General features: G+C 49.8%; 8 protein-coding genes across 8 annotated transcripts; 4 read left to right on the top strand and 4 right to left on the bottom strand.

Moving 5' to 3' along the window:
* Positions 1-1,292: 1,292 nt before the first annotated feature.
* PtA15_9A446 (uncharacterized protein) lies at positions 1,293-2,483 on the bottom strand (the record flags this gene model as incomplete). Its single annotated transcript, XM_053172655.1, has 6 exons — positions 1,293-1,841; positions 1,909-1,952; positions 2,008-2,025; positions 2,103-2,218; positions 2,283-2,362; positions 2,427-2,483. The coding sequence occupies 6 exons, from the start codon at positions 2,481-2,483 to the stop codon at positions 1,293-1,295; spliced, it is 864 nt and encodes a 287-aa protein (XP_053023874.1).
* A 281-nt stretch (positions 2,484-2,764) lies between these two features.
* On the top strand, positions 2,765-5,146 carry PtA15_9A445 (uncharacterized protein; the record flags this gene model as incomplete). The annotated part of the gene is made up of 2 exons (XM_053172654.1): positions 2,765-2,858; positions 2,922-5,146. The coding sequence occupies 2 exons, from the start codon at positions 2,765-2,767 to the stop codon at positions 5,144-5,146; spliced, it is 2,319 nt and encodes a 772-aa protein (XP_053023873.1).
* Positions 5,147-6,439: 1,293 nt separating this feature from the next.
* PtA15_9A444 (uncharacterized protein) lies at positions 6,440-6,687 on the bottom strand (the record flags this gene model as incomplete). The annotated part of the gene is made up of 2 exons (XM_053172653.1): positions 6,440-6,572; positions 6,650-6,687. The coding sequence occupies 2 exons, from the start codon at positions 6,685-6,687 to the stop codon at positions 6,440-6,442; spliced, it is 171 nt and encodes a 56-aa protein (XP_053023872.1).
* A 308-nt stretch (positions 6,688-6,995) lies between these two features.
* Positions 6,996-7,469, bottom strand: PtA15_9A443 (uncharacterized protein; the record flags this gene model as incomplete). The annotated part of the gene is made up of 1 exon (XM_053172652.1): positions 6,996-7,469. One exon carries the CDS (start codon positions 7,467-7,469, stop codon positions 6,996-6,998), a length of 474 nt encoding a protein of 157 aa, XP_053023871.1.
* A 571-nt stretch (positions 7,470-8,040) lies between these two features.
* Positions 8,041-8,993, top strand: PtA15_9A442 (uncharacterized protein; the record flags this gene model as incomplete). The annotated part of the gene is made up of 5 exons (XM_053172651.1): positions 8,041-8,242; positions 8,330-8,419; positions 8,512-8,670; positions 8,757-8,849; positions 8,926-8,993. 5 exons carry the CDS (start codon positions 8,041-8,043, stop codon positions 8,991-8,993), a joined length of 612 nt encoding a protein of 203 aa, XP_053023870.1.
* Positions 8,994-10,579: 1,586 nt separating this feature from the next.
* PtA15_9A441 (uncharacterized protein) lies at positions 10,580-11,208 on the top strand (the record flags this gene model as incomplete). The annotated part of the gene is made up of 3 exons (XM_053172650.1): positions 10,580-10,810; positions 10,898-10,964; positions 11,075-11,208. The coding sequence occupies 3 exons, from the start codon at positions 10,580-10,582 to the stop codon at positions 11,206-11,208; spliced, it is 432 nt and encodes a 143-aa protein (XP_053023869.1).
* Positions 11,209-11,505: 297 nt separating this feature from the next.
* PtA15_9A440 (uncharacterized protein) lies at positions 11,506-14,421 on the bottom strand (the record flags this gene model as incomplete). Its single annotated transcript, XM_053172649.1, has 6 exons — positions 11,506-11,714; positions 11,791-13,689; positions 13,786-13,896; positions 13,975-14,102; positions 14,180-14,295; positions 14,377-14,421. The coding sequence occupies 6 exons, from the start codon at positions 14,419-14,421 to the stop codon at positions 11,506-11,508; spliced, it is 2,508 nt and encodes an 835-aa protein (XP_053023868.1).
* Positions 14,422-20,744: 6,323 nt separating this feature from the next.
* Positions 20,745-21,882, top strand: PtA15_9A439 (uncharacterized protein; the record flags this gene model as incomplete). Its single annotated transcript, XM_053172647.1, has 3 exons — positions 20,745-20,790; positions 21,444-21,516; positions 21,597-21,882. 3 exons carry the CDS (start codon positions 20,745-20,747, stop codon positions 21,880-21,882), a joined length of 405 nt encoding a protein of 134 aa, XP_053023867.1.

The raw sequence follows: 21,882 nt of genomic DNA, 5'->3' as shown, positions 1-21,882 counted from the left end.
TCCATTCCTCCCAGGGTTATTTGCAAGCACGGCCCTGGACGACTTAATGCAGCCAGGCGCATGCTTGGGATGGAGGAGTTCCTTGATCACTGCAACTTCAGCAGAGCCAACCCCAACCCACCTGGCTTAATCAACATTGCCCTGGTCAGCCACTGGAGTTTTTTACAATGAATGAGTTGCCATGAGCAAGTCAACAGGGATTTTTCTCCTGCTGAGTATACCAAGGTTTTTTTTGGAGGCATGTGCTTTTTTCTCCTTGCCAATCAGCCCCATAGCACTAGCAGCCACAACCCCCGCTCTTTCTTATATTCTCATATAATTATGGTGTTCAAAGTTGGTTTGCATAATTTTATGCATGCATAAATCATAAAATCATAAAAATATTTTGGTGAGGAAATTTTGTATTACATGATCAGACAGTCATATCCCCTGCAAAAATGATTTTATGATTTTATGATTTATGCATGCATAAAATTATGCAAACCAACTTTGAACACCATAAATGTCTTTACCCTTTTATTCAATTAATTTGATCCCTTGGAATTTTTTTGCTTCACTATGTTTCATGTCTTGGATTGTTTTGGCTTCACTATGACTCTTTTTTTATATTGATTACAATCTTGGGAATACATGCATAACTCTCTCTTCTCTTGTCATGCACTGCATATTGAGCCCCCCCCCCCCCCACAAATCAGCGGAGTGTGTTGAGCCAAATGTGCAATGAATGAAGAGGTTGTGAACCTTCAGCTAACTCAGGCCTTTCCCTGACCAGGCTCTGGCTTGTGCAAGTACCCCAAAGATATACAAGACCATGATTGAAAAACAGAGTCCCTCATTCCCCCATGCGGGTGAAAGCAAATTTGCGCTAAGTCCTGTGTTATTGAATGGCTGAAAAGCCCCTTGGGCCTGCAATTATAGCAATGAACATTTAAGCACGCTTGGGAAGACCCACATGATCATTAACCAAGTCCACCATGATCTAGATGGGGTAGTTAATACCTCATCCAGACCTTGTCAAAGGGCTCCTGAGGCCATGAAAACACTGGCAACTCTTTATTTCAATGTGGAAAGGAGCCCTCTACGCCCAATAACAATCTTGCACCACACTCTCTGTAGTGTAGTAGGAAGTAGTGGCCAGAGATCTGATACCTGGGTGCAATGCTATTCCTTTTTGGAATTGCTCTATGAAGGCCTAATTGCAAGATTCAATTGAAGAGTAAATTTTACAATTTGAAAAGATTTACATGATGGAGACCAGACAAATAACAACAACAAGATAGATAAATCAGAGATTAAACAGTGGCTCTAGGCTTGCGTATGATACTATGCTGATCACCTTGACCACCTCCTTCCCCAGCCAAAGCCCAGTCAACCAGAGTTTTCCACTCCTCTTGGCCAGGAGCCTTGACTGAACCAAAGGAGGGGTTAGGGATCCTGTAAGCAAGGGTGACTACTGAGAGGAGGATGTCTGCAGTCATGCCAGTCAATGGGGAGGGTAATCTAGGACTACTGAATGAGTGCCATCTATAGGGAGTACCGTGGATCCATTTGAGATCCCTGGATGAATACAACAGGTTGAGGTTATCTGGGGTGGTGGAAATAGAGTCTTGCTGGGAGGAGGCTTGTACTATGCTTTGGAGTGGAAGATGAAAGATTTCAGAGACTTCATCCTCATTGGCTTTGAGATTTCTAAGCAAGCTTTCAGGGGACTGAAGGTATATGTAAAGGACTGGATAAACTACTAAGAGGTTTCTGGATAGGAATGGGTCCATGGTTCCAAGATATCCATAGTCTGACAGGTCTTTTATTGGCAATCCAATCTCTTCATTGGCCTCTCTAAGCTGGGAAAAGCCATGTTTAATTAGATAGACATTTGGAATGGATTGGAAAACAATAATAAAAACTCACTGCAGCAGAGATCACATTTTCATCTGAGGGGTCCACACGTCCACCTACGATCCAAATATCAGCCGGGTTCCTATTACTCTATGGTGGTTGTGTACTCACCAGGTAAAGCAGTATCTCCTACAGAAAGGTGGGATGGCATAAGTCTTAATATAAATCCAAGAGAAGAGCCCAAGGTATGAGTCAATCAAGCTAACCTGGATGTGACCTGAGGCGCTGGGAGCGGGTGGTGAGTGTGACTGCCAGATCTCCTGTTCCTGGAGCCAGATGCAGTAGAACCAGGACAGCTGCCACCCCACCAGCAGGCAAAGACCTTCAAACAAATAAACATCAGTCTTTGTATTCTCCAACAGATATCTATACTCAATACTACTCACTCTAAGTTAATCTGTGGCTCAGGAAGTTGGGATAGTTGCTCTAGGGCTTGCCAGGTTTCAGGACTTGCATTCTCTCTTAACTACACGCCAGCCCATCAAACAAATCAGCTGTGATAGGATATATCAATCACTTTGCAGACTCACATAAGGACTTTGGATTGGTTTGGGAGGGTCTGATGTTTGAGAAGTGGCTAGGGACATTTTGGCTGCTAGAGGAAAAAGCACCATCAATGCATGAGCCCAACTGAGGAATATGATGTTTTTTTACTCACTTTTCTGTGGGTTGGGGTGTGGATTGTGTGGGTGATGTGGGGGTAGTATGCTCCCACAGAGTATGACAGGAGTGAGAAAACAAGCTGTCTGAAGGTGGGTGTGGTCCATCCAGCTCATATTTGTGATATGTAGTTGCTTTCCTTTGCTGCAGTGGAGGTGGTTACATAAATGGGGAGTGAGTTGAGTTGGTGGGGGCTGGTCTGCGGGCGATGGCCATCCGACCACTTTCTCGCTCGCTGGCGCTCCTCCGCCGAGCAGCAGCCCTCCACTCGAGCACCCCCAGGCCGGAGCAGCCCCGAGCAGGTCAGTCAGTCCCCCCTCCGGTCCGAGCCGCCCACTGACACCGGCGCTCTCCCGTCCACACAGCCCCCGCCCGGCCGCCCCTCGCCCCGCCCGCCAAGGCGCGGCTCAGCCCTGCCCGCAAGCTCATCGGCGCCGCCAGCCGCAGAGTCGTCCGCCCCGATCTGGCCGCCCTCCTCGTCGCGCTGGGCCACCCCGCGCCGGTCCCCGTCCCGCTTCCGCCCGCCGCCGAGGCCGCCAACAGCCCGTCCTCGCCGGTCCTCAATGGCGCCGACTTCGACCGGATCTGCACAACACGCCCCGCCCTGCTCCGCCAGCTCTCCCCGCCCGCCCTCGCCCTCCTCCTCCGCTACATCCTCGCCTCCAGGTTCGACTCCTTCACCCTGCGGCTCGTCGAGAACAGCAACCGGGCCGACTCCGCCTTCACCGCCCCGCAGCGGATCGCCGTCTTCCAGCTGCTCATCAGCCTCGCACGCACCAAACGCCAATGGCTGACGGCGGACGACAAGAGCTTGATCTTCGTCTCCGACGCCGCGGTCTCGAGCTACTTCGGCCGGCTTCTCCAGCTCGTCGCGGGGCCCGAGCGGCACGGCCTGGGGCCCGAGGACCTCCGCTGCGTCATGCGGGCCCTCCGCCGCTCGTCGGACGCCCTGTTTTGGGAGCCCGCGCTGATGCGCCAGATCTGGCAAGAGATCATCAGGACCGAATCGAACGACAACCGGCGCCGGACCAATGCCCGTCTCGGCCTCCGCTCCGTCCTCCACTGGATCAGCAACCACCATGGCCCTCCCCAGCCGGGGCCCAGCGTCTCTCAGCTCTCGCCTGCAATGTGGTCCCTCTGTCTTCAGGTGTGGTCCCAGCTCCTGGAGTGGGGCGAGATCGCCGCCGAGGACCTCAACCCGGCGGCCACCGAGCAGACCAACGTCCTCTCGCCTGCCGACCAAGCCATCCTGACCATGCTCTCGCCCATCATCCGCTCAGCCTCCCGGCGTTACGCCGCCGAGCCCCTGGACAGGGACAATGCCAAGCTGTTCAAGAACGCCTGTGAAGCCCTCCAGCTGCTCATCAGCCGCTCCTCCTCCACGGCCACCTCGAGCACCGTCGAAGAGCTGGTGCCCCAGCTGACGAACGCCTTCCTCCACGTCGTCCATCTCGACCATCGAGCCCCCGCGCCGGAGATAGCCGCGATCCTCACCCAGTATCCCGGCCTGCCCACGGTCAGTGACCGGTGGTCCCGGGAGGGAATCTCGGCGGAAGACTACCGCCTCTACGGCCGGACGCTCGAGACGATCCACGGGCTAGGACGGGCGAGTCTCCTGGTGAGCCTCTGGCTGGACCTCCTGCCGATGATCAACGTCGGCCGGGCGGGGTGGCCGCTGGACAGACTGTTGACGGCGCTGGGCGAGCTTGCCAATCCGCTGGTCCGGGCGGTCTCGGGCAAGCCGCTCAACGGCTTCCGGCTCGCCCGGCTGGTCCTGCGGGTCGTCAGGGCGCTCGCCTCCGAGGACGACCCGCGGCTGGTCCCGAGCCGCCGGCGGGCCTTCCGGATGCTCGTCGAGCGGCCCGACCTGCACGGCTTCGACTGGCTGGCGCGGGAAGAGCGCCAGTTCGACCGGGATGGGAACGAGCTCGAGTGTGTCCCAGCGCAGGACTCCTCGCGCCTGTTGCGCGAGAACATCGAGACGATTTTCGGGCTCTGGCAGGCCTCCTGGGCGCTCACGAAGCGACTGACGAGCGAGGCCGAGGGCGAGCCGGTGCTCCTGCCGACCCTGGTGGGCGTCACGCGGCTGGCCCAGACGATGAGGAGCGAGCGGACGGTGCTCTTGCTGAAGATGGTCATCAGCCGCTTCGTCGCCGACCGAACCCCGCCGCTCACCGCCGAAGAGGCCCGGTCGAAGTACCTGCACAACCCGCAGGCGAGGCTGACGGACATCGAGCGCACCCGGCTGATCGAGGCTCATCTGAGCGTCGGCGGCGAGCTCAGTCGCAGGTTCATCATCGACCTCTTCCGCTCCTTCCTCCACCAGCGCATCGTCCCCTCCGTCGAAGACCTCAAACTCCTCCACGCCTTCCTCACCCAAATCGACCCCCTCAACGCTCAGCGGTTTTGGGCCGATCGCGCCGCTGCCGTCAACGGCTTGCCCTGGTCTCTCTTCGACCATTCCAAGGCTTTCCCCGTCGCTTGGGACCACTCTCGCATCCAAATCGCTAAGGAACTCTTCGTCACTAGACGTCAATCTCCGACCTCCAGCAAAAATTCCGAAGAAAAGAAAGATTCTGATCAAGGTTAAAAGCTCAACAACACCTACTATAATCTTAACATTGGCTTCTCGAGCTTTTCGAGCCCAACTTCGTTTTTTTTTTATGCGTGTGAAGTTGACATCCTCCTAATAGCATACAACCCAGCCCATTGCATTCCATTTTCCATGTCTCAAATCTTACCAACAAAACCAACCCTGTACGGCGCCAGGCAAGTATGTCCAATGCATTGAGCAACAACAACACATCCTGCAACCGTGTCCACACGCGCGCAGACAAGTCCGCCAGGGATGGCAAGCGGGATGCTGAGGTTGCTTGTGGCCGACAGCGAGCCGAGGTCTTTCTTCTGTTTGAGAGCCTGTCCAAGCGCGGATTACGATGGGCTCGTTGCATTTGACTGGCACCAATGAGCTGCCAAGTAAGCCACGCAGATTCCGATGCCGTTGTATCTCTCGTGCAGGGAGCCCTTTTTCTTGCCGACCGGGTAATATGACCAATATGTTTTGTGCCCACAGACATTTGAAGGGTGCAGGACAAGGAGTCATCTTTCTCGTTTATCTCTCCTTCGCTTTGTGCTGTTTCGTGATTGGTTTCTGCCCCGCTTTCGATTCGTCACTATGCACCACCCTCTACATATCCCTAGCTTAACAACGCACACCTCCGGACAAATCACTCCGATGTATCGGAGTGTGCGTCTCTGTCCAGGCCACGCCGTGCCTTGCCCTCCACAATGTGACTTTCACCTTACATCGCAGTGATAAGCCAAACTAGCGTTGTCTTTATTATTCACATTTTGTTCTTGCTAACGGGAGCTCCACGCTCTTCGTCCACACCGGGCAGGATCACCTGCATGCGCCATGCCCTGCGTAAAGTGGACAATCCACGAGACAAAGAGATATTTTTGGTGCTGTTTTCACGGAACCATTTTAAAAAGATGAAAAGGAGACGTTTTGGCACAGTTTTTATTTGTTTTGATGTCTACAAACCGCGCAGAAGGGCGACCGGGAATACAAGTAAATGTTATGGAGTTGACCTGGGCAGGGGAAATGCAGAATCATGGGGAGCAGAAGAAGATAAAAAGTATAGGAGAAGGAGGCGCGGCCTGGGTGTTTCTATGCGACAGATGAGGGAGGGCGAAAGCAGGTATGACGGGCGACATTCGCAGGCGGGTTTCTCCGCCGAGATTTGCGCAAGCCGCTCGCCGTTAGAATCAAGAAAATAGGAGAAGCCTTCTGCTGAGAATGAGGTGAAGAGACATATGAGCAAATTGTTTTTAGCAAGACAGCCTAAAAAGAGAGAGCTCGCACATACTATAGACATGGAAATCAGATCCCCCCGTTGCTGCGTTCAACAGTAGGAAAGTGCAGTTGAGCAGAGGACGAGGGGCCGGGCTGGGCGAGGCTCTTCCTGTTGCTGATGACCGAGTTGGCTGCGTAGTACGCGGTGGGCAGCCCGGCACTGCAAAACCAAAAAAAGATAACACGCGTTCAGCTTCTACTTCGAAAGGTGGAGGGAGTCGGAGGGAGTTCTCTTACGCCACGAGGACAGTGCGTTGAGCGAAGAACGAGAACATCTTGAGCTTTTGGGGTGGGTGGGTGAGGTTGTAGCGGGGGAATTGGGGCTGGGTTTTGGTGGGTGGAGGTGAGTGGAGATGGGCAAGCGGGGTAGGGCAAGGATGAAGGGTTTATGTATGTTGTGAGTGTGGGAGCTGTTGAGAGGATTGGGGGCGGAGAAGGCTTGTTGGCTGGGTTAATCCGACACAGTGAGACCGCCAGGGTCCCCAAGCCCACCCAGGCTCGAGCTAAGCTACACGGAGACTGCCAGCCTGGTCGACCGAGGACCCTAGGCAACATCAGCGGCCAGCGGGAGTCGGGATGGCTGTCAGTCGGCTCGCTTCGAGAGCCGGACGCGGCCGGGCCTGCCTTGGCTCAGGAACTCTCGCTCGCTCGGCCGTCTGCCGTGGCGGAGTGCTGCCCGAGCAGTGTCGCTTGCCCAACCCCATCGCCGACGTATTCTAGGAAGAGGGTTCGTTCTATTAGTTGTATCGATGGGAAGCGAGTTGCCATTTGGATACGCCCAAACATAACCGGGCTCTCTCATCCTCATCAGCTTGACAAGCTCAGGACGGCGGCCACTGTCGGCAGCCTCGGTGGCCAGATCCCTTAAACACTCTTGAACGCCTCGCACTGAAAGGGCCTCTACTCTCACTGTCGACTGGCTTGCTGCGGGCGCGATTTGATGGGACGTTTGTGCGCCGACGCTACAAGTTCCCGGCCAAGAGCCAAAACTCTGCCGGGCTACAGTATCCGTGACCTGAAAGCCTCCGGAAGCCGGGGCCTGCCAAGTCCCGGACATGTTACGACCCGAGGAGGTCTCCTCCATTTATCCTTAGCATTTTGCACACGTACTGTAAGCCCCCTAGCCTCCATATTTGAGTCAGTGTAGCCCCCCGGCACAGCGTGGGGTGGCGGGGCAAGGAGCAATGTTATCCGAGCCGCCGCTGATTTGGCAAATACTCGCGTTGGGTGGGAAACGGTTGCGGGGCTGGGGGTGGACAGTGAGGTACATAGCCGGGATTGGGGGTTGGGTAGGGATTCCCTGGCCAGGATCAATGATGGCTTGGCGGGCACATATCGGTAGCGATTTTGTTTGAGGTTGGAAAAGCCCTCGAGATGGCCAGTATACCAGATACAACATTGTAAATTTATAAGGGTGCATATTACCTGCCAAAAGCCAGGCTCACACCCTGGCGAGCCCGTCAATACAGACAACCTGTTGAATTCATCCACTTCGTAGCGGTACCAACCAGGCGTGATCAGACTTCAGCATAAACACTGAGCTGTCGAGACCATCTGTCTTGCACCCACCGACAATTCCCACTTCTTTCTCTTGTGTTCGCACTTCCCCAATTACTCCAAAACCTTCCATGTTTCCAGCCGGTTCAATCTGGAAACTATCCGTCGTTTTGGCCGTGGTTGTCCTCGCCGGTCTACCAGCCGCCGAGCTTGCCGATCCCCAACGACACGTCCTTTCACGAAGGATATCACCGCAGGAAGAGCGTATTGTTGTCTGTAATAAGAGCTTCCAGACTATCTTAAACCCAGCCGATTTACCAAGAGGGAAAGTCTGTAAGTTTTTCCAATCCCGTGATTGTATTTCAACCGGAGTTTGTTCCAGCCCTGACTGTCAAAACACTTCAATCGCTTTGTTCACAGCTTGCGTAGCAGACGATATTCAGTACTTTTGCAACCTCGATTCATGCTATTATGACGACCCAATTCGGAACCCCAGCATCCGTTCCTTGAGTAAGCTGCAATTGTTCATCAGCCGCTTGGTAAAAACTAGGCCTAATGATCATTTTGCCCCCCTGGACTTTCAGTTTCCGCGAATCCATCAGTTGACAAGTGGCGCTATGAAGGTTGCTTTGGTTATTCCAGTGCTGGCAAAAAGGACCAAAATATCTTTTGGGCCCAAAAAGTGGCTGCAGCCAAATTCTGGGTCCATCAAGAAAAAGATAGAAAAAACCCTAGGAAAAATCAAGAGAATGGATACATGGGTGTGTAATCCTCTGCATTGTTAACTATGTGAATGGAGAGTGACTTTGAACTTTCTGCTACTTGGTTGAAAACCTTTGGGTTTCAGTTATCACAGGTTATGACGACCTACATGGCAAGTCACCACACACTTACGTTTGTGCATGGAAGTCTTATCTGGACCACAACAGCAACCTCCCTAGTCAGTCCAAGCTTTGAATTATTGACAACACCAAGGGATTGTTGCTAAAATATTTCTATTGTGCATAACTTCCCAGCGTGTGGTAAATGTATCCCCCATGACTTCAAGGAAGAACTTGCACCAAAACGCAAGTACCCATTTTGACCACAATGTGTGACCCAAAGTTTGGTCCCCATCTCCACCAAATTTGTAGAAAAATTTCATCTCTGCTGTAAATTCTCAATTTTAAACACCTGTAGATATATCAACCTATTGAAGTGTAAACACTTTTACTTTGTTGAGCTAAATCATGGATAAGTCAAATATAGCAAGGTAAGCAGCACCAACAAAGGGTATTTATGTTATCAACTTTTATGGTCAGGTCTGTGGAGAGGAAGATGAAATCTAAGGATTGGGGTACTGGATCCTAGTTGATAGATTGAAAAATGAGGAGGGAGCTTGGATCTCCAGCCTCTCCAACCTTGAAAGTGGACAATTACGTGTAAGCTATGTACATATGAGAGCCTGTGCTGTGGAGAGCTTACACTACAGCTCTTAACATTATCCTCCCTTTAATTCCTAAGCCTCCCCTGTTTCTGTGATGATCAACGGGAAATAAAGAATAATAATGAAGCTCCTCCTCTTTTGGCTCTGCATTCTATCCCCAGGCAGTAAAAAAACCTAGTGGGAAAAATCTTGCCCTCTCACTTTCTTATCCCTGTCTGTCAGTGTGTGGCTGCCGCCTCCTGAAACTTACCGGTTATGTGGTCCACATCCACTGCTCCACCATTTTGTTGGGCTGATGGATTTGGAGTACAGACACATGGAACACTGGGTGTATTCCCTGCATTGAGAGCAAAAGAGTCAGTTTGTACACCAATTTGGAGATTCTGCTAGCAATGGGAAAAGTTCCTAGCCAGTCGTGTTCCAGCTTGGGGCTGGGGCCAGTTGTCAAAATATTATGTCTGTCTAGCCATACTTTGTCTCTGATGTTCCATTAGGGGTTTTACCTCACATTCCTGTTGAACTGGTCCTTCATTGCCTCCTGCTCTGCTTTGATATAGTGCTTGAGCTCAGCCTGCACCTCTGCCAGTTGTTGGAGCCATTTTGCCACAGCAGGCACACACCGCTCTGTCAATGGGACTCCACCATATGATGTATTAAATCCTTAATTTGCCTTGAATGGGGAAACTCCGGTCAAACTGTGGACATTGTTGTTGTACGCAAACTCCACCATCAGAAGGAGTGGTTCCCAGTTGTCCTGGCCTTAACACACAAATTAGCAGAGATATCACTCCACCACCTTGTTGGTAATTTCTGACTGTCTGTCAGTTCTTGGGAGGTAGATCATCAAAGGGTGGAGCTGGATGCCCAGGCAGTTTTCCAGTTCACAGGTGATCTGTGAGATGAAATTGCTGCCACAGGCGAAGACAATTAGTCTTTGAAGGGCTGTGGAGATTTGGTCCTTCAAGTTGATTGACTTTTCTTCAAACCAGCTGTCAAACCCCCCCACCTCCCCAAATGCCCGCACTGTGATGTTGCTTGGTTTCAAAAGTTGTCCAAAAGTGACCTTCTTGCCAGGAGCAGGGGAAAGGTCCGGTATGGAGCTCCTATGGTGTCACTGTAGGCAGTGCGGTGGCCACAGCAGCCCAGAGCAGCCCCCATGCACGGGCACCCCGGACACCCCGGGCTGTCGAAGGGCGCGCATTTCTCAAAGCGAGCAAAGCTTCTCTCAATCGGCACATCAGAAGATGATCCACGGGCTCAACAGCACCGACGAGGGCCGCCAAAACACGACCAACAAGAACTTCAGCTCGCCCCAAACCACAAGCGCTCTCAAAAACTCGTCCTCCGCTACCGCCTCGGGCTCGGGATCTGCTGCCGCCAACGGGGCTGCTGGCGGTAGCTCAAATAACCAAGACCCAACCGGCCCCGAATTCAATCCTAACGATATCTGTAGCCCTCATGAACTCATTGGATGGGTTAGCTTTGATTCTCATCTTCAGTTATAATTTTTCGTCTCTCTGATACCAGCTTTCTTTTGCTTCTTTTTTTTAAAAAAAAAACAGGTGGACGATGTACTCGAGAAGCTCGAGGCGAAATTCAGTAGGATTGAGTCTGATGTAATTGAAAGATGTCAGTCATTCCTTCGTCTTTTGAGCAACTTTTGGGTTACTTGAGCACCAACACGATTACTGAATACTTGTCATTCTGCGGACCATTTGGACGCGAATCGACACAAACAGTGGATGTGTTGGGAACGCGGATAGATTCATTAGAGATGAGCATGTCGGGACTACTGGATGGAGCAAGCAATACCAACCCGGCAACAGCACAACACCCAGTTGACACAAGTCCTAAGAAGTTAAATGACAAATAACTGCACGACTTTCCTCTCTTTGTCGAATCACTGTCACTGTCTATAGCCGCATACTTTTGTATATATTACTCAAAGAACCCCATTTCAATACTGAAGAGAAAAAAAAAAGCAGATGCGGTGGGGCTTCCCAGATGGACGTGAAATGAGCAATAATCATGATTCTATGTCCCTCTTTGTTTGAATTACATACTGTTGCATAGATGTGATTAAAAATTGAAACCAATCAAAACACTGGTATTAGACTTCACCAAGCTTTAAACAAGTATCTCAAGATTCAAAGAGGGAAGAAAAAAAAACCTATGCTTTGTCACTGGTCTGATCGAGGGACTTGACGATAGCCGATTGAATTGCTTTCAGGGTATCGGAAGGCGTGTTGAGACTGGAGATGAAATATGCCACGTTTCCTAATGGTCTCGCATGCAATCCGAACGGAATATGCTGATCTCCGCTGAGCTGAGATGACTGGAGTCGACTTAGGAAATTCTTGGCAGCGCAAGATGTGTAACCTGGAATTCAAATTGCCAAGTTATTATTATTACTTTTTTCATAACGGAAACGTTTTTAGGGAATGCAAGGACCAACCTTTGGAGTCGGTTTGATCCTTCAAGTAGATTGCCAGGACAGTCCCAAGGGTCATCACCCCATCGACTTCGGAGGATTGGGTAACCTGGTGAACAAAAGACTGGTCCCACAAACTCCAGATCTCAGTCTCTGCGGGCGAATCGACTCCAGTCCGCCAACTTTGTTTGGCAGAATCCCAGCTCCCGTTGTTATCCATTGCTTCATACATCCTCAAGCCGGTGTGAGCGACTGAACACCCGATTGGATGGGCGGTATAGCTGTGCCCATGCAGCAAGGCATCAACGGCCCCGTCTCCCCGGAACGTATCAAAGATATCCTTTCTGGCCAAGGTCACGCTGAGTGGAATAGTGCCAGCCGAAAGCATTTTGCTGTAGACCGCAATATCCGGGTGGACGTCCCGACCGAGGAAGGCGGCTGCACTAGGTTTTCCAAGCCGATACAATCCACTGAAGACTTCATCGAAGATGACCGGCAAACCTCTCCATGCACGATCGTTTGCGTCCATGGGTGGCTCAAGATTGGGCGTCCAGGCGATGGCATTCTTGTACTGTCCAAACAGTTGTGGGTTGTTTTTGACGACACTGATCAACACGTTTTGAAAGAGAGGATCGACAAAGATCATCCCACCGGCACCCATGACCACGGGTTCGATGATCAAAGAAGCCGGAATAATCGAAGACTCGTATCGGGATTTGCGCAAGAAAGTGTAAATGTGATTGGTGTATACATCAGCCAGTGGGTCTTCTTTTAATCTTTTGTCGACATCGTAAATCTTTTGGAGGCTGGCGTAGGGGACCTTCCATCCTGTTGGCCCCCATTGATCACCTGGATTGGTGAAAATTAGGGCTTGATGACCATCGACGAGATAGATTTGTGGAGCGTCTAACCACAAGCCTTTTCCTTTATACCAATCGACCTGAGCATTAAAAACGGAATGTTCGCTGGCATCCATTGCGCCGATCGTATCACCATGATAGCTTCCTTTGAGACCGATGACGCCGAGATCGAAGTGTACGCCCGAGGGGAGCTTATGTCTTCGTCTGTAACTCGTGAGACCCATCTTGAGGGCCACCTCCACACCGGTGCTACCATTATCGCTGAAGAAGGCTCGATTTGCCCAGCCGGCTCCGACGGTCCTGAGCATGTGTTCGGTAAGATTCAGGGCTGGTTCATGGATACAACCTGGAAATATCACGTGTCCGAATCGGCCGGCTGCGTGGGCTGCACTAAGAGTGATCTCTGGATTAGCGTGACCCAAGGATTGAGTCCACCAAGAAGCAGAGCCGTCGAATTTTTGTTGGACTAGGGAGTTGATCTGCGGAGATTCTTTCTGAGTCTCGTTCGTTGTCACCTTCGTGGATCCAAGGTCGGTACCGGCCTGATAGGTAAGCATGCAATCCTTGTAAGCACTGTCAATCACCGTCACCTGGCTCGGCGTGGTAAGCGAATTGTGTTGCAAAAAGGGCCACCAAATTTGGTTTAGGGCTCTCTCGGGCATGCTTTCTAGCTCGTCAACGCGGCGAAGGTGGCGAGCTTGGAGAGTCTGTACTGCGTTGGAAACGGACGACTGAGGCTGAGTGATCCGTTCGTAGAACTCGTTCATCTGCTCGAACTCCTTCGTCGCGTCGTTTGTGATCAATTCGGGTGGAGAATCAACGGCAGCAAAGTCGAGGTCGCGCTCGGTCGCCCAACGTTTAAGATATGCGTAATTCTCATAGTACTCTTCCTTGAGAATCACGAGTAGGTCGATATCGTATCCATGTATTTTCAGCGATTCGTACGCAGAAATCGTCGAAGAAATCCCCCCGAGAAGGGGTGAACCGACTAATATGGTAGGCAATCGTAAAGGTCTAAATGCTTCGAGCTGCGAATTCCCGGCCAGAGTAGGGGAATGCACACCTGTTTAGGTTTAATCTTGGGTGTCAATTAATTATCCATCTAGGACTACTGCTTTCCTTTTCTTATTACTTCTTTGAGGGGAAAATGAGGGCTTACCGCCGGCAGTTTCGACGTAAAGTGATCCTGTCCGATTCTCCTCCAATGCGCGGGCAGTCGCATTGATGTGTTTATAAATGTTAGTGATCAAGTCGTGATCGGTAGGCGTTACTAGCTAGTCGAGTCCATCATAGAGATCTCATTAGCCAATGAGCATTGGATGACCAGTCAACGAGTATGGCTACGCACCCGGTAGAGAGCTTGTATCAGTCGCTTGTTTCCTCGTTCGCTCGGCGGCCAGGTGCGGACTTACCGGCTCGGAAAATGTATACAAGCATTTGGTTGATACATCTGAGCTGGTAAATTTCAAGACATGTCTAAGAAAAATCCGACCAGTCAACAAAATAGATACTCCTAAGGATCTCAGTTGATGAGGAATAACAGAAACGCTAACTTGTCATCACTGTCGCTCCCAGTCCCAATCGGCTTCAAGTAACTTGTCTGTTCGCCAAGCCGGCTCGAAGCTTTGGATAACGCGGTCGAGATGACTGTTTTCCCGATTCCCGTACCCTATCCATGCGAGAAAAGAGGTTAGCAAACGATTCATCTGAGTTTCCTTAAGGATGTGTATGATTTTTCTTGCCTCCTTACACCACCAAAGATTTGATGAATTCGTAACTTGCGATGAAGAGACATAACCTTTTTTTCTAATCGAATGTCGCTGCGCCTGAAGACGCTCCAGGAGGCGCGAATAAGCCTGTGACCCGGGGTTCGGGACGGGGCGGGGTCATCCCGAGCTCCATTCCCCGTTGAGTCCCCGGGGAGGACCAAATCCCCGAGGAACCCCTATTTTTTCAAAGGATTTATCTGACTTAACTAAGCCTCCCGGGACTGGGGGTGAGCACCCCGATGCGAAGCATCTCCCATTCCCAATGGGAGGCTTATGAGTTATTGGCTTTTTTCCGCGTGAGAGATTCAGGAAAATCATGGCTTTTCATCAGCTTTTTGAATCAAATTAACCTTACACAGCGCACACTCATTGTGAGTCAGCAAGCTGAAGTGCAGTGGATAGCTGAGCATCTCAGCTTCAATGTAGTGTCACTTTTGTGATATCTACACTTGAAGAAGAGTGTTGCCCTTGCTCAGCAGTCAAGGTGGATGGATGATGGTGTTCTGTATTTCAATTGAGTCCACATGGATCTTCTCGGAATTTGCATACACACTTCTGGCCGAACACAAAAAAATGACAAACTTCAAAGGGGGATGGAAGGAGTTTGTGAAGGGGGAAAAAGTGGTGATTGACACCAAAAGAAAGAGAAAAATCAGGCCTTTAATCTGGCACCACAGGCAATAGGAATACACAAGGAGACGACCCTTGAAAGGGGAGCGGGAAAAAACTCCCACCAAAACACTGAAAGCTCTCAAGCCAAATTCTTGGCTTTACCTGCAAGTCCCTCCTTTGGAGGTTGCGCTTCGCGCAAGGGCGCTTTGCGCCAGCCCAGGCTGTACCAGGGCCCTCCAAAGCAAGGGACTTGTGATAAGTCAGGGATTTATCACTGATGAACATTGGCGCCTTTGACTCGGTGCCTATTTTTTGCCCTAGTTGGGCTGATGCATCAGAGTCATGATATATCCTGGCCAAACTGTTGCCGAAGCATTCAACAAAGAGGTGGAAGCTGCTCAAGAGGATGCAAACAAGAGCCAGGCCCCCTAGTAGTATACAGCTATATCAGAAAAGCTTGCTGCTTCCCCCATTTTTTTTTCATCTTTTTCGCCTTCCCCCCTCCCCAAAAATCTTTCTCACCCACCGAAGATCAGCGGGGGACAGCCGGTCCCCCCGCCTGCTATATCCAATTGGCCCAGCCAGTGATGAGCATCAACCCATCCCTTTTCAATCGTCGTAACACTCAAGAATACCCCATATCAATCATGGGTTTCCAAAAATACTCACCAGACCTTAAGCATGCGGCTGTCAGTCACGCCATTGAGAGGAAGCATCTAGCCAAGATCAACAAAATTCTGGGGGCTTCAATCAGCCGCAATTCACTTTACCGATGGTCCAGCTTGTACAAGAGGACCCGTGCCGTTGTTTGCGACCCCAGCACTTATCTCCAGAGAGGACGTCCGTTGGATTTGAATGAAGAGGACTTAAAGTTTATCAAAGAGCTTGTTACTGATAAGCTATCAATTTACGCGGATGAGATCCAACACAGCTTGGCCGAAGAACATGGGATCACTGTATCAGTATCAACTATCTTAAACACCCTGCATGGCCGGTTGAACATGTCAAAAAAGACGATGCGGACCATCCATCCCAAACAAGACAAAACCAAGAGGGCCCATTACATCTACCAGGTTGGAGCGGTGCCAACCTCTTGTCTGGTGTTTACTGGTAAGCTTCTGGACCAACACCTAATTATTCAATATAATTTAATGATACACACTAATCCTCCTTTAATGCTTACTCAGACAAGTCGGGCGTGTGCCTAGAGGTTGTCCAAAGAACTCAAGGATGGGCTGTAGTTGGCGAATGAACCCCTAGAGTCCCACGCGAGCAAAGCACCCATCAATACAACATTGTACCAGCCATTTCGACGTCAGGATTGGTTGCTCACATGGTGCAGGAGGAATCCATGGACCGGGAGGCTTTCCAGTTATTTCTAGAGAATGTGCTAGTGAGTTACATATTTGATTGGGTTAGATTGACAGAAAGCAGGATTTATCTGATTAAAGGTTATTTCACAATCAAGATTCCCTTGATGAACCCCTTTCCACAGCCCAACAGTGTCCTGGTGATGGAAAACGTGCAAACACATCACAATGGAGTGGTGGCCAATATTGTCGAGTCGGCCGGTTGCCTTTTGCTCTACTTGCCAGCGTACTCGCCAGACTTCAACCCCATTGAGAAGGCTTTCAGTGTCTACAAATCAACCTTGAAGTGAAACGAAGAGATACTCACAGGCGGCAAGGGAGACTTCGAGGTCATCAATGGCTTCATTCCTCTAGTTTTTACTTCGGATCTCACTGTCAGCTGGCTACTATGTCAGAGCGAACTTGACTAAGTCCCGCCTGAGGCTTCGCCGGAGGGACTTATGCCCTATCAGGAATTCTCGCGTGAGACTTTCGGATATTTGATCCGTGAAAACGTTATATTCCTCGCCACTCCTGCAGATCTCATCCTCCGTTCTTCCAACCCATTTTTCCTGATGCGCCTCCTCATCCCCTTATTTGTTATATTTTTACCATTCTTTGTATCTTTGTTCAATTTTTTTTATAATTTTTTTTGTAAAATCTTGAATAAAAGCAAAATAACTATCATATCCCAGCATACCACCGGGATTTATGAGCACAGACCAACTGTTTACTTAGCGCCGAAAACACAACCGTTTCGAGGATTGATTGAGGCTAGCAAGCCTGATTGAGACTAGTCCTTGCACTCCGTGCAAGGTCATTGAAGCATGACAAAAAAAAAGGCCAACTGATCGCCATCACGAACATCCGCACAGAATCACAAGTTACAACAAGCAGAGAACAACGGATGTAGGCGCTCCATCGAGCCTTTCCTTCAGTTGTCTTGTGTACAAGCTCCTTGATGGTGTTGATAAGCAGCATTGTCAACGGCCATCGGGTGCCCCCCAAATTCGACGATTTGATTTGATTTTTGGACATTGGTTTTGGAGGTAGGCCTGGATGAAGTGCTTTGCGTCTAGATTGTACGCATGTAAGACTTGATCGATGAATAACAACTTTTCGGCCTGGTCCGACAGTGCTGGTAGGTTTTGTAGGCACATCGTCGTCTTGTCAGCTCTTGCCGGTAGCTGACTCGGTTGAACTTTTTGCGTGGGGTGGTTGGGTTTCAGGAGAATGATTGGTGGCGAGAGCGAATGATCGGATCTAATGGTCGAGAGATAAAAGCTAAAATGTCAGTAGGGAGAGAGGAAGTGAAAAAAAAGGATGCACATACGTGATATCACGTTGTATCAGATCTGCCAATCGCGCACGGGCTTTGTTGTTTAGTGATCCGCTCCGAACCTGGGGAATCAAGTTTTACATAGTTTTCAAAAAATAAAAACAGCACAAAGATGAAGAGGAGATGGTCCCAAATTGTATTAGAAGAAAGGCACGATGTAGGCCTATCATGCATTAAGTTTTTGAATTGCTAGCTAATCATCTAGGTTGAGTTCTGGGCACTCAAAGTTGAGTACCACCAAAACTCAGAATAGTCTCACGCGAGAATTCCTGATAGGGCGTAAGTCCCTCCGGCAAAGCCTCAGGCGGGGGAGGGACTTAGTTAAGTTCGATGTCAGAGCCACCGTGACATAATATCAAAAGCAAACATGAAATATCATGACATAAGAAAGAGACATTATTACTACCATTACTTATACTTACACATATAAAACCCGGAATATTATTCCATATTCTTAATCTAAGCCTAATTTAACCTAGTGGGACCTCACTTCAAGCAAGACCGCACATATTACGCTAAATTACATTAGCGCCGCTACAAGTGTAGCTTAGCGGTTTCCCGCTAACAGTTTTTGCTGTTAGTGTTAGCTGTAGCTGAAAAACGCTAATTCTAGCGCTAATGTAGCGCTCTTCCCGCTACACTTCCCAGCCCCCCTTTGTAGCTTAGCGGATTGGCCCTCGCTAACGCTAAAAAAATTGTAATTTAGCGTTGTAGCGTTTCAAGGCACTAAAAATTCTACTGCGTTCAAATTAGCGGTTAATCTATTACGGATTTGCAGTAGCGGTTGATTCACTGCAGTTTAAACCTAGCGCAGCACGCTACCATTTCAAATGCGCAGTTAAAATAATTATACCACAACCACTCTCACACATTTCTGGCCAGCTTCAAACCTAAGTCCAGCTTTGCCAGAACCAAATCAACCGCTTGCTAATTGCTTAATTGCTGGCAGAACTCTTACGGTCTCAGCTTGATTTTTTTTATTTATCTCGACTAAGTATACTACAATGAGTGACTGTGAAGCAAGAGAGTCTACCCCACCCAATCAAACAAACTTGAATCCAAACCCTCGCCAATCATCCCGTATCCGCACTCCCCTGCAGCGCCCTGGGTTTGTTCCAACACAGATCAACTCCCGAAGAGCACAGCCGCGTTCTTGCTCCGCTCAACCCAATGGCCAGAGGAAAAGCCAAAACACCGAGGAACCTGTATCAGTTCCCGCAACAGACAGCCAGGTATGCTCATTTTAGTGGATGTATATTCATCTAAGTATATTAAATCCACGCTTTCGTGGAAATTGGGATCAAGGGTTCCCCCTGCATTTTTCTGAAAAGGGGTGGCAAATGATCTATAATTGCCACTTGTCTCCCACCTCTCATTTCCTCAGGTATCAATACCGTCAGAAAATTAAATTATAGTCCCCGAACATAAATGCCTCGGACTGGCCCCCCAATCCCTGAAGCAGGAATGAAAAGGGGCCGGGTTCAACCCCCTCGTGCCAGTTGCAATTGCAAGGGCAGGAGAGGGGCAAAAAACTGTGAATTAATTAAATAAGGTCCTCGGGTCACTCGCAAGTGCAAAGTGACGGAGGGGGGCTAAAATATAACTGCGCAAATGCAGCAGGTTTATGAAAGGTTATGGTTAACCCCTCGGACCTATCACAAGTGTGATGGCGGAGGGACCAGGGCGAGCTTGCTCTACCCGTGCAAGCGCAACGGGGGAACTCAAGCCGCCAGCGGAAAACCACTCAATGATCAACCCATTATATGGTCGAAGGGCTTCTTGCCTGTTTCTCCTTACCGGTATTTTTCACAGGTTTTTCACAGGGATGTTTCATCGAGAATCTTCATTGGGAAACTGATATTCCCGTTTAGATAATGTTTTGTTGCTTCCGGATCAGGGCTGACCTTTCAGCTTGCGGTTTTGATACGATCACGCAACCGTAACCACTCGTAGAGGACTACACCTCCCGGAAAGGCATATACATACATACTCCTAATGTAAGTCATCCTCCGAGTGAACTCTTAGCTGGCCGTTTTTTTTCCGATTTACAACTCTTGCTTTCTCCCCCACGTTTGATTCCCAAGGGCCCGTGAATCATAGAGTGCAGGAAGCCTTGTATTTTAACCCTCGGCAGGGATCTTTGCTGCCTAGCGAAGAAGAAGGCTAATATTATACTGGATACTCGATGTTTTCTATTCATGATTTGATGTACAGGTCACACGTCGGGTCGCTTTGCAACTCAGCTAACCATTGACGAGGTCTTTGATCAATCAGGGTCTTTTCACAGGGGCGTTAGTTCACATTAATCTGGTCCAGCACCTGGTTGCAGATTCTCAGGCTCCACTACCCGTGAGTGCATCTGCAAATTCCGCCGGCAGTGCCTTGTCACTTGTCCTGAAAGGTTGCAGTCATCGGACCCTCGAGTCAAGTTTCAATTGGTACCCTGATTGGCGCCACACAGGGACCAGGCCTCAAACGCTTGTGGTAAGAAACTGTTGCTTGGTTCAATTTTACTTCCCTTGGCGCTAACAACTACCTCATGCATAGTGTTCTCCCTGACTGGGCGAATACCTTTAAAAGAGAGGCTTTTGCCACACTGATTCTTACTTCACTCGGCATCAACTCACCTACTACGCTCCCGTTTTGTCTCATTGCCGCCTTCTCCTCAAAACCCTGCTGAGCTTGCTCCGCTGCTGTTGTTTTTTCCTCAAAGCAATCACTCGCTGTTCCTTTACACTTGTCTTCGCCGACCCCTCAAGCAGAACTCGAAACTCCCGCTCCGCCCTCTCCCTGTAGGCCTCAATTTGAGTGTTTAAATCAAAAACTTTAGTACAATTGATCTCATTATTATCCACATTGTTAACAATTTACCTTCTAATTATTTTATATTGGTTTCCACCTTAGCCTTCACCAAGACAGCGCCAGAACTCGACTGTAACGCGCACCACCGATCCTCACCAGCACATCTAACATTATAGATTAGGAATGGCTATGAACAGGAACCCAAACCACCCCGTTCACATGACGAGCATGTACGAACCTCTCGCGGATGTACGTTGCCCCCATGCGTCATACGTGTGACGTTTTCGCTAAAGGTCCCCACAGTCTGTTCCAGAAAACATACGCGCAAACCAGTACGGTAACGTGACGACGCAATCATTCTTGCAATGCGCCGGTGTCAACGGGGCTGCCCAAAGAGACTTTGAGATCACTCTCACTACAAACACCGCCCTTGCCAACGTCCTGGCTGCAAATGTTGTCTACTTCATGGCTGGGAAGTTAATTGCGACGAACGACGGCAAGACGCCAATTTTGACGTACAATCAACATTCGGTCTCACACGTCAGGGAAATTGTCGAGGAGGGGTTCGATTTCGCCAATAAGGCAAGTGTAATCGGCCTTGGAATCGTCATCAAACAAGAAGAAGTCACTGCCGGGAATGACAGAGCCCTTGAAGTCACAATGGAGCATAGTGATTGGGATTCTCAAGTAAGCCATCCAGTCTTTCAATCTTGCGCAGAAACTGAGCTGTTACTGCTAGGAACAACGTCACAAATCCTTCAAGGTCAAATATGTTGTCCCCGGGTCAAAAAACTTTATCAAGACTCACGCGCTCTACGTCATTGGGCGGGAATGTGAAATCAGCGGGGTTTTAGTCGACTTTGACCTTGATCAAAAAATGGCTGTCATTTTGGTAAGGACTTATCATTTTTTCCCTCACAGCTCGCTGACCGGATAACAATTACAGGTCAACGACTGCAGTATAACCAGCGGGCACCAACCCAGCCGAGCAAGTGGCTCAGGCTCACCTGCGAAGTTGGGTCCTCATGGCAAAGGAAGAAACATGTGCGTGGCCCGGAGACTAGGCAGCAATTAGCCACTGACTGAAAGTGATTTATAGATTGAAGCTTGGATCGGAAGACCCGACCTCTCCATTAACTACACCGAGCACTTCCCCCTGCAAAAGGATCTTCACGAAGATGTCGCCGGACCCCGTTCCCTCTGGCTCTAAGGGCAAGGCGAAGGCGGTCATTGAAGAAGAATCTGCCGGTGAAGAAGACGATGAGGTGGAAGTCGAGCCTGAGGCAGAGGAAGACGATGAAGAGGAGGTGGCAGTTAAACCAACCCAAGGTCGACCGCGCAAGGCTATCCTCTTGGATGCCGCCAAACGCCTCAAGAAGTTGTGA

Source organism: Puccinia triticina, chromosome 9A (genome assembly GCF_026914185.1).
Source record: "Puccinia triticina chromosome 9A, complete sequence".
Taxonomy (NCBI): Eukaryota; Fungi; Basidiomycota; class Pucciniomycetes; order Pucciniales; family Pucciniaceae; genus Puccinia; species Puccinia triticina.
Note: the sequence above shows the minus strand (reverse complement) of the source record. Positions and strands in the feature narration are given on the sequence as shown.